Source organism: Trachypithecus francoisi, unplaced genomic scaffold (genome assembly GCF_009764315.1).
Source record: "Trachypithecus francoisi isolate TF-2019V2 unplaced genomic scaffold, Tfra_2.0 Lachesis_group4, whole genome shotgun sequence".
NCBI classification, from domain to species: Eukaryota; Metazoa; Chordata; class Mammalia; order Primates; family Cercopithecidae; genus Trachypithecus; species Trachypithecus francoisi.
The window spans coordinates 61,676,052-61,693,973 of record NW_022681469.1 but is presented as its reverse complement, the minus strand read 5'-3'; the positions used below and the strand labels follow the sequence as shown (position 1 = coordinate 61,693,973).

At 35.3% G+C, this 17,922-nt stretch overlaps 1 protein-coding gene across 5 annotated transcripts in view; it reads left to right on the top strand.

Moving 5' to 3' along the window:
* Positions 1–17,922, top strand: part of HGF (hepatocyte growth factor) — a 70,354-nt gene that overhangs the window by 26,317 nt on the left and 26,115 nt on the right. For all 5 annotated transcript variants that reach the window (XM_033192970.1, XM_033192974.1, XM_033192972.1 and 2 more), the window contains 3 exons: positions 676–794; positions 14,472–14,646; positions 17,502–17,629. In XM_033192970.1, the coding sequence (XP_033048861.1) occupies positions 676–794; positions 14,472–14,646; positions 17,502–17,629 (422 nt within the window). The remainder of the gene's footprint in view (positions 1–675; positions 795–14,471; positions 14,647–17,501; positions 17,630–17,922) is intronic.

Here is a 17,922-nt window from a genome sequence, read left to right as displayed (position 1 = left end):
CTCTTTGTTCTTTTTCTCTATCCTTTTGTGTTTGTTGTTATTTTAAATGAAATTAAAACTCCAGCTTATTTTCCAAATAAATGCTTGTCTTGTCGTTTAAGTGAGAGCAGAAGGGATATGGTAGCAATTAAAATCAAGTCACCAATTCAGGACTTTGTTCATTTGAAGGGAGGTGGGGTGTGGAGAAAGTAGTGTGATGAAGTTTGTCTCATGATCTGGTGAAGGTGAGGGCATGACCTCGAAAGGCTCTATTTCCAAAACTGAGCTGTCATTAGTAACAGCGCTATTGAAAATGAACTTTCAGTTTTAACTTTAAGCCTTCGCTAGAAGAGGACCTGTTTTCTTAATGAGCACTCTACATGAGGTCATGTTTTTGTAATCTGCCCTTAACTGGGTTCTAGGACAAAGAGACTCGATTTGGAACCTCAGCTAGTGGGAAGGTACCACATGGACCTAACTTAATAGCCAGGGGATGATACTCTATCCTTAGTGGGATATATAAATTAGTAGATTCAATAGTCAGTGATCAGCAGTCCTTGTAAGGCAAGACATAGAAAATGTCCTCTTTCCTCAGCTAGGTGTAGACAACCTAAGTGGAAAGTTATTTTGTGAGCTGAGGGGTGGGTGGTGTTTCCAGGCAGATTTACGTGACACTTTTCTTGGTGTGGTTTGCAGATATCCCGACAAGGGCTTTGATGATAATTATTGCCGCAATCCCGATGGCCAGCCGAGGCCATGGTGCTATACTCTTGACCCTCACACCCGCTGGGAGTACTGTGCAATTAAAACATGCGGTAAGTGAAGGTCAAATTTATTGCTTCCTTTTCCTCTCACAGACTGGATCTAAGCAGGCGATTATTAGTGAGACAGGTTAACAACTATTTAACTTGATGCTTTAATGTGTGCAGGTTTTAATATTTTAAGAATGTGTTACATAATCCTATCCAATCTTTTGCATTTTCAGAGACTGATTATTTTGACAGTGATAAATATGCAAATACACACATCCACAGAAAACATTTTTACTTATGGCAAAATGTTCAACATGGCAAGAGCCTAAACATTCTAATGTTATCAAGAAAATTTGAAAAATCACAGAGAGAGAAAGATCGGAAATGTGCACAGCATCACAAAGTCATTAGGGGAGTAAAAGCTAGGACCTTAGACCCTTACCTTCCATTCCTGCATCCTTTACCTACCTTTCCTCCCCAGAGATATAACATGAGCTCTCAACTGATGGTGAACCTCTTGTGGTGAGTGACGGAGGCTGCAATGAAGAATAATAAGTCTAACAGAAGTTTATCACAGATGTCTCTAATACCTATAGCTGATCCCTACCTCTCTGGCTGTCCTTGTACCCAGCCTGCATTCTGTTTCAATCTGTCTTTTAGCAGTCCATACAACCATTTTTCTATATGCTGACCCTTACCCAGCTTTTCTGAATTTACGATAAAAACTATTTTTTTAACCTGTTTTGTATTATTCCTTTCGCTCTATGAACTTGGTCCTCTCCTCTATGGTTAACTCACACATTTTCACTGTTCTCTTAAATAATATTACATAATATTTTCGTTTCTTTGAATACAGTTCTTATTTTTTTCAACTGGATCCTAAAATTCTTTAAAATCAATAGAATTGCATAAATTTAGTAAGGTATAATAATGTTATAAATTGGCCTGATAATATAAAGTTATGTATATATGGACAGATATGTAAAGCTAAATAAGCTACATAAGATCAGGCACCAGCACCTAGAGTAAAATATACAATTAAGAGGGCATGGATTGATTTTCATATATTTCACTATAGCAGAATAATGGGGAAATTCCTCTGAACAAACCTAATTGAATATTAACCATGCCATGATACTGCCAAGGTAAATCTCTCTCAATGTAGACCTACTGATAAAAGGAAATGTTTTGGACAACTCTTAATATTTTGGACAATAATCCCATAGGCAGGGGATATGTCTGGCATATATGAAATAACTGAAGAATCTGGAAGCCTTTCAGAGTAAAACACTGTGTTCCCAGGAAATCAAATCATCTATTTTGTCCTTTAAAATAAAAAATGACTCCTGTGATAGTGTTTCTCTGTATAGATTGGGTTGGTTTCACTTACTGACTTTTAATATTGTATTAGTCTTCCCATTGTTCTACACCAGTTAGGTATAATAAACCAACTATTTCCCTTTTGATTGTGTGTGTGTATGTGTGTGTATGTGTGTGTATGTATGTATGTGTGGTTTAGGTACTTTTTTTTTTTTTTTGAGATGGAGTTTCACTCTTGTTTCCCAGGCTGGAGTGCAATGGCACAATCTCGGCTTGCCACAACCTCCACCTCCTGGGTTCAAGCGATTCTCCTGCCTCAGCCTCCTGAGAAGCTGGGATTACAGGCATGTACCACCACACCTGGCTAATTTTGTATTTTTAGTAGAGACAGGGTTTCTCTATGTTGGTCAGGCTGGTCTCGAACTCCCGACCTCAGGTGATCTGCCCACCTTGGCCTCCCAAAGTGCTGGGATTACAGGCATGAGCCACCATGCCTGGTCAGTTTAGGTACTCTTATAAATCTTTTCTGGAATAAAACCTGTACACACACACACACACGCACACACACACACACACATATGCTCACCTGCACATTCACCCTTCAACTGGCATGCACACACCAAGAAATCCAAGTGTTGCCCTCCTCTTCAGTTCCAAACCAATCTTTAGGGTATTTTTAAAAAGAGATTGAGAGGCAAGAAATAGAATGACTATGACACTTTCTAGCTATTAAGTAGGTTTCTTTTTTCTCTTCTGTCCAAAGAGGAGCTGGCTAGTTACACAAGTAACATGCTATATAATTCCAATGTCTTTGTTAAGCAGAGGATAGTGTTTATAGGGTGTTAATTCTAAACAAACAAACAAACAAACAAACAAAAACAGAATTTGTGAGCCAAACCTGTATCATTCAGATTTAAAAAGTCTTCTGAGTTTTGGGAATATTTTGGAAATATTTTATTAAAGGAAGGATAGCTTTTAGTTTAAAAAATACATATATGAAAGAGATATAAATATGACTATAAAGAGACAATACTTCTATTAAAGTGAATGAAATGAAGTTGACATACTGGAAAGCATAAGAGATAATGTTTTATGAATATTCTTTCAAATGTTTTGGTTCACATATATAGTAAAGCCTTTAATGTGAAACCAAAAATTTGGTGGTGGATTCAATTGTGCCTTTATTTTCTATTGTGGCATAACAAATTATCAAAACTTCAGTGGCTAACAGCAACACACATTTATTATCTCATATTTTCTGTGGGTCAGGAGTTCAGCCATAACTCAAGCGGGTTCCTTGCTAGGGTCTCAAAAGGTCCTGATCAAGGTGCCCACCACACCTCTGGTCTCATGTAAAACTCCATGTTGCATTTAAAGTTCACTGGTTTTGACAGAATTCAGTTTCTTGTGGTTTTAAGGCTGTAGTATAATTCTTCTAGAGACTGCCTAACTTTCTGTGACACATAACCCTCTCTACAATATGGCAGTTTACTCCTGCCAACAGGATAGCATCTCTCCTGCTTTGAGCGTTTGACCTCCAGACTCTCTTTTAAAGAGCTAACCTAATTAGGTCAGTCCTGCCTAGGTTAATTTCCCTTTTAATTCACTTACAGTCAACTGATTAGGGACTTTAGTTAGATATGCAAAATCTCTTCATCTTTGTTGTATAATATAACCTAATCACAAGAGTAGTTCTCATTGTATTCAAAAGTTTCATCCATACCCAAGGGGAGAAGATTATGCAGTGTGTACACTAGAGGGTGGGGATCTGGGGGGACCACACATGTGTTTACTTGTACTGGTTGTAACAGATACTTAATTATTATTTTTTGTTCATATCATTAACTGGGACAGTTTTCTGGTTTTCTCTTAGTCCAGTCCAGCTGAACTGATTCTGGGTTTTCAATGATTCTAAAACAAAGACTAAAGATAATGATTATGTCACTTACTCTCTAGAAAGTTGGAGGGGAATTTCTAAACTCTTGTTTTATCATATAATAACTGTATTAGAAAATCATAATTACCACCATTTATTTAACACCTATAAAGAGGTGCTTTCTATTGTAGAGTTAACAATCCTTATTTCATTCTTAGCAAATGTCTGCAATTAGGCCAGTGAGGAAAGGGGTAAAGACATGGATGGCTGGATGGCAATTCAAGACAAGGTACATGATTGATATGGGTAGGGTATGGGGTAAAAACAGAAAAATGAAAGAAGCTGAGAAAAATTAAGTTGATATGAGGCAGATCAAGTAAGATCCAAGAGTAGCCCATTCAGTTGCCATGAGAAACACTGAAAAATTAAGCAAAGGGAGGGATCTTACCTCATTTGTGATCTAGAACAGTGATCTTTAAACTGGTGTCCATGAGACCAGGAAAACACAAAGACTCTCCTAGGGGCCTTTGGGCATAGATTGCTTAAGGGGCTAAAGTTCCATCTCCTCTCAGGTGAATTCTTTCCCAAAGGTCCCTTCTTGAGATGCATGTGTTTCTTGGAAGCCAGGCACATCAACACCCCTGCCCTCCCACACTGCTGCCCTTCCCTACTTTACCTGAATTTTACTGTAGCTCATTGCCCTGGGTTTAAAAGCCCTGGGGACGACAAAGAGATCTTTGAAAATACATTAAACATGTATTCATGCTGTTTATAATTTATGGACTACTAACAATTGTATCCCTATATACTCTATATGTTTGTACATATGTTCATGTATTCAGTGTATGTGTGTATTTTTCTCTTAAAACCTTGTGGTCACAAGACATTTTAAATGTAATTTCAATGAATGAAAAGCTTTCAGAGAAGTATGATTAGGTGAGGAATAAAAGACTATTGAACACAAAATACAATGCAGGCCAGTAAGAAATAAAAAGAGTGTGATTAAGGCAGTAAGCGGTGAGAAAAACAAGGTGAGGAAGGATCTGAACAATAGCAAAAGGGGGGAATGTACAGTATATAATGACAAATTGGTTATACTAGGAAATGGGATAGGGAGAGAGAAAAGTCTAAAATATTTCCAAGTTATTGGGTAGATGACGTATATATAATATACGTCATTATAAAATAAATTATATATAATAAATTATAAAATAAATTATAAAAATTAATTTGAGGAGAAAGAGCACAGGTTTAGTTCTGCTTATATTGAGATGCATGCACTTGGCATCCTTGTTTATAGCACATCTAAGTTCATTCTTCTCCAGAATGTCAAGGAAAGTCACAAGTAAACAGAGATAGCAAAAGCCTTCGGCATCGGCAGTTCCACCCGGCATATTGAGAACGCAAAGAGTGTTGTTTGCTCCTTTCTCCATAGCATTCATTCAGTGAATATATTCTGAGCAGCTATGATGTGTCAAACAAACACTTTTCTAGTAGCTGGGGATACAGAAGTGAATAAAACAGACCAAGGCCTATAACAGGATAGAAAATTCAGAACTTTAACACAAACCAGTAAAGCAAAAGATGACACTGGCTTGATATTAGGATATTCACACCTGCCAGCCAACGTTTGAATACTGCTCTCCTTTTATTTGTTCCTTTTATTTGTTCAAAAGCTGAATGAACTACAAATTTGTTCTAGTCACTTTGCTTCCAAGCTTGTATGTTACAATCAATGTCTCACTCAAAGTAAAGAATGAATGTTGCTCATTGACAAATGTGTGCCAGTGTACTCTGGGATGGGCCTTTTCAGACTTCCTTACACTGTATTTCTCAGGAGGGGATATATACCTAAACGTCATCAGCCCACAAATATTCTGTGTATATAATTTTTAACAGTGTTTTGGGCATATGGAATTTTAAGACATCACAAATATAAGATTAGAAGTCCTGCATAGTCCTTGAATGAAGGACTGATTTTCTTATGCTTTTCCCTGATTATAACTTCATATTCTGAATAACAGTTGGTTCTATATATTAGTTTCCTGCTTTTCGGAGACAAATAATAACATTTGTTAAATTTATTGTATTTTCTTTAAGTTTTAAGTTCAGGTGTACATGTGCAGGTTTGTTACGTAGGTAAACCTATGTCATGGGGTTTTGTTGTAAAGATGATTTTGTCACCCAGGCATTAAACTTAGGATCCATTAGTTATTTTTCCCAATCTTCTCCCTTCTCCTATCCACCACCCTCCGGTGGGCCCCAATGTCTATTGTTCCCCTGTATGTGTCCATGCGTTCTCATCATTTAGCTGCCACTTATAAGTAAGAATATGCAGTATTAGTATTTTTGTGAAGTAAACTTCAACAGGTCCCTGGAAATTTAAAAACTGTCTTGTGATTGATACCCCTTAGAAATCACATTGAGTATTTAGATCAGTTCACAAACTTCTTGGACTGAACATACATTTATACTCTTCAACATTATTGGGAAGCCCAAATTATCTGTGTGGATTATATGAATCCATGTTTACTATATTAGAAATTAAAACAGGAAATTCAAAACATGTATTAATTCATTTAAAACAGCAGTAAGGCCATTAGCTATTAATAAATATATTTTACTGAAAAATAGTAAACAGTGGCATTGTCAACTTTTTACAAATTTGGCATTTAAAAAGATTTTACTTAATGACACCTTAAATGAAGACAGTTGGGTGTCTTGTATTTGCTTTTGCCGTCAGTCTTTCAGGATATCACATATCACATGCCATCTGAAACCTTCGTGGTGTAAAGAACAAATGATCTCTTAACATTACTGTGAAAATAGTTTTGATCTTCTGGATCCCTGAAAGGATCTCAGGAACCTCAGGTGTCCCAGGACGCTCTAAGAACAACTTTTTGCTATACATCAGAACATGCAAGACTGACACAGTCCCCTTAAGAGTACACTAATTAGTATTTACCTATGGGCTACTCCAATTTCCCTCAGCCCCTCGGAACCAGAAACTCGCCTCTTCTCTTATTGATTATCTTTTACCCTGATTTTCTTCATGAATCCTGTAAAGGGGGTTGAGAGCATCTGTTCTGCCTTGTAAACTCTCTTTTGCATGATTGATACCATTATTTGCCCGGTTTAAAATCCAAAAGCCTGGCATAATCCCAGATATAGCCTTCTCCTTCACTCTTCACATTTCATTTATCACCAAGTCCTGTCAATTTTATCTTCTATATACCTTTCACGTAAGACCATTTCACTCCATCATTGTCTACTTTGTCTAAGAGAGTATCATTTTTAACACGAATGGCCTTCAGAGTGAAATATCTCTATCCATTATTTTTCCCTGCAAAAGAGAATGTTTTCAAAAATCTGATGATATCATTCCTCATCTACAGAACACCACACACACTCACACACGCACACATACACACCTCTACAGATAAATTAAAAACCCTTCGATGGTTTCCTTTGATCTTAGGACAATGACAAAACATAACCATCTTTTACCCCCTACCTATATTTCTAACCTTATATATGACTTCATATACCTCCACATTTCTCTCCAGGCTCTCTTGCTCTCTGTTACAGCCACAATAATTTTCTTCCTTTGCCTCGTATTTTCCATGTTCTCATTATAGTCTCTTTACCCCGACCATGACTTCTGCCTTTCAAAAATTTTACTTTCTTCCTGACCTAATTGGCAGCTACTCACTCATTCACATTTCAACTAAGTTATGATTTCCTCACATCAGCTCCTTCATTTGAGCTTCCCTACTGTATCATCTCCATACATTCTTATGATAAAGTTTAATTTATTAATTAGGTACAATAAGAGATTAACAACAACAATAAAATAGAATAATGATAACAATATGCCAGCATCACTATTCTTGTGCCTTGGGACCATTGTTAAGTAAAATAAAGGTTACTGCAAAATTATGGCCATTGACCTGATCACCCTGAAGGCTACTAAGTGACTAAATGGGCGAGTTGCATTTACAACACTGGACAAAGAAATGAGGCACATTTGAGGCAAAATAGAATGGAGTGTGCAATTTGAAACTTATGAATTATTTACTTCTGGAATTTTTTATTTAATATTTTTGGACAATGGTTGACCACAGGTAACTGAAATGGCAGAAAGCAAAACTGCAATTAAGGAGGAACTAATATACTTAAGTGCCCAGAAACACTTTAGAAATGAGACCTGGGTAGATCTTTGATAACTAAGGATTCTATTTGAGGTCTTGCTATGGAGTGAATTGCTTATCCTACCAAATCCTTATGTTGAAGCCCCGACTGCCATTGTGACTATATTTAGATATAGGGATTGTAAGTGGTAATTGATGTTAAATGAGGTCATGATAGTGGATCCTAATCTGGTAGGATTGGTGGCCTTATAACAAGAGGAAGAAAGAGAGAATTCTGTTTTTCTACCATGTAAGGACATAGCAAGAAAGTGGCCATTTTCAAGTGAGGAAGAGAGCCCTCATCAAGGACCCAATTGGCTAGCACCTTGGTCTTGAACTTCCTAGCCTCCAGAACTGTAAGAAGATAAATTATTTTCGTTTAAATCAGCAAATTTGCAGTACTTTGTTATGGTAGCATGAGCAGACTAATATAGGTATGTTGCCATTGGAAACAAATATGCAAAAAAAAAAAAATCCTTTCCCTTAGTAACCAATGAACATGGACATCACTTTAAAAGAACATAGTCATCTTTTAAGATTCAGTGTGTTCATATGATGAGAAAATATTTTTTACAAATTGTATACAATTACAGCATAATTTTTACAAATTATTTTCTTTCTTAGAGAAAGCTGATTGTTTCTTTGAGTTTTCCTAATTTATCCAAGGCCAGAATAGACATTCATAGAAATAAAATATTGTGCCCTGTGTCAGAGAGAAAACAGTGCTATCAATACCCTTTCTCAAGGGAAAAGTCTTTTACTTGGAGGTCTCTTCCAAATCATTTCCTAAAGAATAAAGCTATATAGAATTGAAGACCTTTCATGAAAGTCTTGTCTCCTGAGCATTTTGTACGAGCAAAAGCTTCGATAAAGTCCAGGGAAAAGTTTGAGATGTGAATCCTGGCTTCACATAGAAAGCAAACGTGCAAACAATTTGAGGTTCATTATTTTGGAGGTCTTTACTGTTTTCCCATGCCAATTTTAAAACAAGAAGCTCTTTAAATTTACAATGAGCTTCATCCTCGTCTTAGTGGCCCACAGAGCATAACTACTGTTGATGGGAGAGTGGCTTTATTACACACTGTTCTCAATCCCGAGAGACCTTCATAAAGTAAATTCTATTTCAGTTGCTCTTCAGTAGCTGGGAAGAAGCAGTGGGTTAGGTTGAACTACTCCAAGGGATAATTGGGTATTTGTCTACCAGACTATGAATTGACTTATTCTTGGCTATAGGGAAAAGAGAAGCAATAGCTTGTCTCCACTGGGAAATCTGGGATTTCTTTTGATGGGGATGTTAGGGGCAGGGTGGGGGTGGTGGAAACTGTAGATGTAAGAATTTACTTGTCATTCATATGAAGCTTATAGAGCCCTGCGTGTCGCTGTTTATAATATACTGTGCACTCCAACTCACTAGCTACCATTCAGACTTCCAACAGGGCCCTGTGGCCTCTCTGCAAGGCTTTGCCAGCGCTTCACAGAGGAAAATAATCAGATTTTTTTTTTAATTGTTGATCTTGTTCTATTGGTCACTGTTGGGAGGCAAGATGGTTATCCCAAGAATTAGACAACAGTGAATACTCTTTGTCTCAAAAATAATCTATTCAAATCTTAAAAATTCACTTCCAAATTTTGTAGCAATCAGATCACATGACAACCACACCAGCAAAGTGAAATTAATGTTCCAAGAGACACTCATTGTATTTGATCATATTCAAACAGGACAGTGAAAATTTTTGATAGCAAATGTTTTACTTAAAGCATTTCCAAACAGCAAATTTTGTGTCAATTATCAAAGAAAAGCATTCCTTTACTCATAGACCACTGATGATTACACAAATACCTTTGCTTCTGCTTCCAATGGGTAGCCACTACTGATACTCCTGACAAAATGTTTCCTTTCTAGAAACTCTCAGAAGAGTTCCAGATATTTTCAGTGTTAACTTGGCAGACATAATTGAAAATATATTTGTGTATGTGGGGCTACTGTATTTTAAAATACCTGTTGCTTTGTCTAAACAATCAACTTCAGCTGATATTTGGGAATGTTTCTGTCTTTTCTGACATTTTAGTTTGGCCAATGGAGATTTTTCAAAACCCTCCCTTACTCAGGTCCCATGTTAAGTATTAAGTACAAAGGAATGCCTTTCCCAACATTTAATAGCCCTTTCCAAATCAATTGTCATGAAACGTTTGTTTTATTTTTACACCCGGTTTTGATATTTATACAGCAGGACTGCAGGAGGAGTTTGTTTTACTGCCATTGAGGAATAATTAATTTTGTTTGAATAGTAAGTATGTGAGCAGCAAAGATCAAACATTTATATCACAGTTAAATGGTCTATGGACAAATCATTCATCATGGTCCTCATCAGATATTTATTAAATAGCTTCATGGAGACTCATAATAACTCTCATTTATTGATGAAAACTATTTAGTTACCTTGTCATACTAATATATCTTTATTCGCCTGTATTATTTATTCTATACATTGCACCAGAATTATGTACTTTTTATTTATGGGGTGACTTCTAGAAGTTGAATGTCAAAGGGAATAAATACAATGCACTGATTTCAGAAGGTACTTTGGAGTTAAAGAAAAATACCAGCTAAATACTCTAGTTTGTGTTTAAAATAATGACAAATATTTCCAATGAATTAAAACACAAGAAAAATAAAACTATGAAGTTATTAGAGTTAAACACATTTTAAAGTTATAGATATTTATTTTTTAAAAGATGAAAAATAATAATGTTATTATTTAGATTCTTTACATTTTAATAAAACCTAATGAAAAAGTTATATTTATTTGGTAAAATATTATATTTATATTAATTACAGTAATTCTTTGTATTCTATAGTTTTAAAAATTCTAAAAGGTTTATTTTTCCATGTCCAAATTAAAATATATTAAACTGTTTAAATTTTTTAATCCAAAGCCAGCATTTTGGTTTTTATTTAAAGATTTAACATACTTTTTAAAAAATGAATGTTCAGTGACTCTTCAAGTTTATAGTAAACGCTTTAAAATATGCTAATGAAAGTTTAGAAAAAAACCTATTCAACATGATAGTCAAATGATGAGATTTATATCATTGCTATTTTTAAAAGTGAAAGATTATTTTATTAAATCTGGTTGGAAACTTCCAGTTGAAGTAGAGAATTAGCACTAACAATACATGTCTGAATTGACATTGAAGTTTCAGTGGATAAATCAGCAGTGAACTATTTTCCTGAATATTTTTAAGCAAGTAGCCTTTTCTTTGACTTAGGATTTTGGTAATATAGATCTTTCATTTCACAGAGGTTCTTAAAATTTCAAAATTTGCTCTCAAATTAAGAACATGTTTATCCTTTATCAGTATTTACATTTTACCATTCCTCTTAATATTACCTGATTATCACGTGATTGCTTATAGTTGCTCATTGCACCTGCCAAGTATTGATTTTTTAATGAATTGTGATAACCTATGTCTACCTTACTGTCTCCCTTTTTATAAGGTATATTTCCACTTGTTTCTGACTTTAAGGCTCTAAGTATTGCTTTAGATTATAACTATCATGGGTCATTTCTGTAAGAGGGTAACTTTAAAGTATTATTTTTGGAAAAATTACTTTGAAATTCGAATCACCCTTGACTAATAACATGCTCTAGAAATGATCATTGATATTTAAGCTTACATTGACAATGTAGACAGACAGTTTTACTCTCTCACCCCCACCCAGGCATATCCTTACAGTAGGAAGTTACCTTCACATAGTAGAGGAAACAGCCTTTTAAAGCTGCTTCCATATTTAGAAATTTCAACAAATAATGTTCAAATCCTTAATCATGTCTAAATATTACATTCCTTTTATTTATTGTCTTGATTGGTATCTGGCAAATCATACTTGTGTCCACGGAGTGGTGTGTTAATTTTTCTTGGACTGAGCCTTGAACTATTTTATCAGTGAGATGCAATGAATGGGTCCATATCCAGCCAAAGATGGCACTGATTGACACCTGGACTCATCAAGACTGGATCTGTGAGTTATGTGTGCAATATAAGAGTAGTGCTTGAAAAGAATGGCTCAGTAGTAAACAATCAAAACAAATCACACACAATTGAGTAGGAAAGTAAAGGAGTTGAGGTACCTGAGGCAGACAATGAAGTCTAAGAGATTAGTGGAAGTGTGTTTACACTGGCTGTTCTGACTCTGAACTCCCTTCCATTGTCAGGACTTAGTTTTGACTGAGGTCACAAGTTTGGTGCCCAAGAGCTTGTGCCCCAAAACTTTTTTTTTAGCATGTTAAGCTAATGAATTGATAGATGCCCAAGGACATTTATTTTTGTCTCCTTTCCCATCAGTTTTATAACTAGATATGAAATATAGCAGTACAAACTCGACCTTTTACCTGTTTTAGAGTTATCATCTATTAAAATGTTCCCCCACACATTCAGTCTCCTCATATCATTTAACAGTTAATTCACATAGTCAGAAATAGAGCAACTTAATGGCATTTATATTGATGAAATATAGTTCCTTAGGACCTATGAAATCTATCTTATTTTGTATTTCACCAAAGACCTTTGGATGGTATTGAAATTATAAAAGACTTGCATAATCAGCATCAACTTTTTCTATACAAGGCATTTCCCCAAGTTCAGTAATTTGTGTTCTTCCTAAAATCAATATATATCATCAGTATCAATATAGATGAATTCTCTAGGCTATCAGCTCTCAGTTGCCACTTTATGGGTCAATTGCTGAACATTTTTCATCTTCATTTGAATTTCTTTTTAAGTTTGGGTATTTCTGAGTTATATTTCTATTCTCTAAAGCAGATATACAAAACATTGAGACACTTTTTAAATGGGTTGCAATAAAGTTATTTAAAAGGAATTTAATGGAAATTTGCATAGTACAACTTATTTCAGTAATTAGGGTAGTCATTAAGGTAATGCTTTCCCTTTTCTCACAAAGCTTCATAGAATAACTCTAAACATAGGCTATTGTTTAGTTTGCCCAAGGTTAGCTCATAGAATGCAATGAAATAAAGCATTCAGCTAACTACATAAGTTAGCAATGGTTTGTGTGAGAGAAATGTTTAGATGAAATTTAAGAGCTATTAAAAATATTTACACTATTAACTATAGAAAACTTTCATAGGCATTCCTAGTCACTGAAAGCATGTCTAATTCTGGCCTGTACTTTGTACAGTGGTACATCCAATTCCAAAATGGATACATCAATGAAATTTACTCAGATCTTAAAACTGTCCTAGAGGCTGTTGACTTGAGTTTCATTCAGAGGCATCTTGAATGGCCATTTAGATTGTAAAGGTAGCTAGGAAGTTTACACTTTTATCAAACCATAAACATTTCCATGTATGTTTTAAGAAATATGAATTTTAGTTGCTTTGGAATGTTTTGAGTTATATTTTGATTGACTAAACATTACACACAGAGAGAGACCAAATTGTGGTAAAAATTTAAATTTATACTTTTTTTACTTAGTGACTGAGGATTTCATAACCTTCATGAAGTATAGTAAGCATTGAAGTTGGACTAGGAAAAAAGCAGGAGATAGATCTTCCTAGGAATAACTGATTTTTTTCTTTATTGTAAACAAGTTGACTAAAAATATATTGAACTTTTCAGCTTAGAAACTTAGAATTTATTTATTTATTTAATTCATTTTTTGAGACCGACTTTCACTCTTCTTGCCCAGGCTGGAGTGCAATGGCACAATCTTGGCTCACTGCAACTTCTGCTTCCTGAGTTCAAGCCATTTTCCTGGCTCAGCCTCCCAAGTAGCTGGAATTACAGGCACCTGCCACCACTCCTGGCTATTTTTTTTTTTTTTTTTTTCAGTAGACATGGGGTTTCACCATGTTGGCCAGGCTGGTCTTAAACTCCTGACCTCAGGTGATCCACCCACCTCAGCATCCCAAAGTGCTGGGATTACAGGCATAAGCCACCATACCTGGCCAGAATGTATGTATTATATTGGAGCAAAATTGTGGTTAATTTCATTACCACTTTGTATGTACTTATAAGCAAGCTGATTTTAGAAATAATTGTATAGTCATTTCAGAAACACTATATATTCAGCATATGTAAGTTATACATGTGGAAGTAAAATGCATTTAAGTAACTGTTCAAGAAAAAAACTAATTTAGGATTTGAATGAAAGGAAAATTGGAGTGAAGTTAGTAATAATGTTAAGTGAAATTTCTTATTCCACTCAATTATTATAAAAGCTTATAAGTAACAGGAAAAAAATCTGCTAATAAAAATGCCAATGAACTCTAAGAGGCAGATGGCATCTTCAAAGATTTTATGTAAGTTTTTTTGTTATTGTTTTTCCAATAGCTGACAATACTGTAAATGATACTGATGTTCCTATGGAAACAACTGAATGCATCCAAGGTCAAGGAGAAGGCTACAGGGGCACTGTCAATACCATTTGGAATGGAATTCCATGTCAGCGTTGGGATTCTCAGTATCCTCACGAGCATGACATGACTCCTGAAAATTTCAAGTGCAAGTGAGTAAAGTAGGCAAATGTTATACATTTCAGTAGGCCCTGGGGAAAATGAGGTAGTGTGGTTACTTTTTACTAATTTTGTGTTAGTGATCAAACTTTAGCGTGCCCAGTGATAATCAGGAGTTAAAAGGCAGATTATTCCTCCACTCAGAGATTTTGATTCTTTCGATCTGGGATTTGGTCCTCAAATATGCATTTCATTAAGCACTCTAGGTGGTTCAGATCCAGAGGGTGGATTCACTATGCTTTGGGAAATATATCCCTAGGTGGATTTCTGATCACAACTTTGCTCTTGTGGGTCTGTTTAATAAATCAATTAATAGTAATGATAGCCAGGCATGTTTCAAAATACTGCCTTCTTAAATTTTCATGTTAGCTTTGGGAGGATTACACATTTTTCCTTTTGAAAGAATGGAAAGAAAAGGCCTTCCACTGAAGAGTTATTAGCCTTAAAGATCTGTGAATAAAATAATTTTTCAAAGCTTAAATGAATGTGTTCAATTGCTTCTGGATTTGCTTTGAAAAGTGAGGAAGCAAAACAATTGTGTAGATGACTCAAGCCAAAGAAACTGCCCTTGAGCATCAATTACATAGTTGTTTTGTGCATTCTCTATGGGTACTTTTCACACCACTTGACTTTTGTAGACAGGCACAAACACAATGCTATGCGTTTTCAAATTGTCCACCTTGTTATGAGGAACATAAAGTGATTGCTTTTGAAATTAATAACACACATCATTTGTAGTGGCTTTCCTGAAATAGCACCTATAAATAACATATATTGGCTTTATGTAATTGGCTTTTAATAAGACAGGCTAACATTTCTGAATGAGGAGCTGTGAGCACTAGTTGGCCCATCCACCATAGGAGACGGGAGATTTGTGTTGTATGTGCGTGTGTGTACATGCACAAACTTTAGCTAGTTCCATAATTTATTTGTTTAAATAGTAAATATTAATCTAAGGTTGTTTTCCCATTAATTTACAATAACAAAATTGATAGTTGTCATTCTGGGTTTATTTCCCTAATTTCCATCACAGCAATTCACTCTCTATTCCTGACCCATGTGTTTCACACCTGAGAAATACATATCAAAGTAGGAAAAACAAAGCAACACAGAGAATATTAGTTATAAGGGACAAAGGAGATAGTGTCACTGCCATTCACATTTTTGTTAACTTCTAATGACTGGTAATACCCAATAAGAAATTGTGTATGTGAAGATACCTAGTGAAATTCATCTGTAAGAAAAACAGAATGGTTATAAACATTTACTTCACAGACTTCACAAGTGAAACTTAAGTATCAAAAGTTACCTGTTATATCTTGGCAGAATTTAAGTCACCATTTCTTAATTTTGTTATTTGGTTTAAATAACCAAACATAAATATTATGAAACAAAGCTTGTGCTGTGTTACAAAACTGATAAAATCTGACTCAACATTTTTCTCAGGACATTGATTTACCATTTACTCTTTGTGATCCAGTACTGAGGGGTGTACTGGTCAGGCGTCTCTTAAATATTAAACATGGAATATTACTTGCCCTGGTACTGAGACCTTACAAATGGCAATCTTTGGAACACTGTAACTGAACAATACTGCCTCTGATGAATCTACACAAATCATAAAATCAATTCTCTTTAGTAATTGTAAACCATCCTTTCTTCAAGTGAAAGATAAGGACTTAGTAAAAATATCTCGGCAAATCTTGACTTTCATTCTTGCTTCATCTAGATTGACAGAGGTGCTTCTAATACAGATGTTAAAGTCAGTCCACACTAAGACTTTGATAGCCCTCGATCTTCACTTAATTAGCTTGTCTAAATGAGCAATCCAGAACTTTGGGAGGATGAGACGGGAAGATGGCTTAAGGTCAGGAGTTCAAGACCAGACTGGGCAACAAAGGGTGACTCCATCTCTACCAAATAATAGAAAATAAAGCCAAAGTGTATGCAAAGTTTATGTAAAATTTAACACACGTATTTTATACTGACATAGATTTTTAAAAATATATATAAGTATAAATTGCTTGTCTCATCTATTCCAGTTAATAATTGTATAGGAAGACTAAAGGTTTGAATATGGGTTATGAACACTTAACTATACCGTAGCTTTAACCATTGGCGGCTGATGTTCTCATATCCTTAAATAATAGTTTGTGTCAGGACTGACTTTGATAAGACTATTACTTGTTGATTTTCTAAGCCAACACAAGCTTCTTCCTTAAAACGTTCTCAGTTTCAGCTGGGCGTGGTAGCGCACGCCTGTAATCCCAGCACTTTGGGAGGCAGAGGTGGGCAGATCACGAGGTCAGGAGATCGAGACCATCCTGACTAACTGACTAAATGCAGAACTCAAGGAAAAAATAGCTATCATAATTTTCGTGGGACATATTTGAATAGATTGAACTTCCATTTTAAATGAGAGTAGTTAATGACTATTGATAATAACATTTCTTCCACATGTTGTTCCTATACAATATATGGGTCATGAACATGTAATAAATAACAGGCCAATGTTTTGAAATGGTACCAATTCAGAGTCTAAATCTGAGACTGAGTGAGAAGAATGCAGTGGTACCGTTTCTCTTTTTTATGAAGCGGTAATGTTTGGGTGAAACTCTAGACCTGTGGAAGGAAAAAAATATTAACATATGACAGCATTTATTTCAGTAATTTGGGCAGTGTCAGTTATGTATACTGAATATTAAATTGTTATAGCTATTTTAAGTGCAAAAACTTAGAACTCTATTTATAAACATGCATACATTCTAGAATTCTAGCAATGTAATAGCTCTGACTTCACCAACGTAACAACTCTGGTAATTTACATTAACATGCTTATTCTCAATAGGGACCTACGAGAAAATTACTGCCGAAATCCAGATGGGTCTGAATCACCCTGGTGTTTTACCACTGATCCAAACATCCGAGTTGGTTACTGCTCCCAAATTCCAAACTGTGATATGTCAAATGGACAAGGTAATAGCTGACATTCTGCAGGGTGGGCATGATTAAATTCAGGGGAAATGCCTAAAGGGAGGACACATTTTACAGCATAAGATCTACTTCTTGCTGCACTGGTTTTGCTGGCTAGCAAACAAAATCACCAAGTTTGAAGTTGGGTTTTTCTTATATGTTTATTCACTTAACATTTGTTTACCTGAGTGTATGCTACTGACAGCCACAGTTCTAAGCCTTGGAGATATACCAGTAAACAAAACTAGGTTATCTGACCCCCTGGAGCTAATATCCAACTGATAGAAAATAAGCAA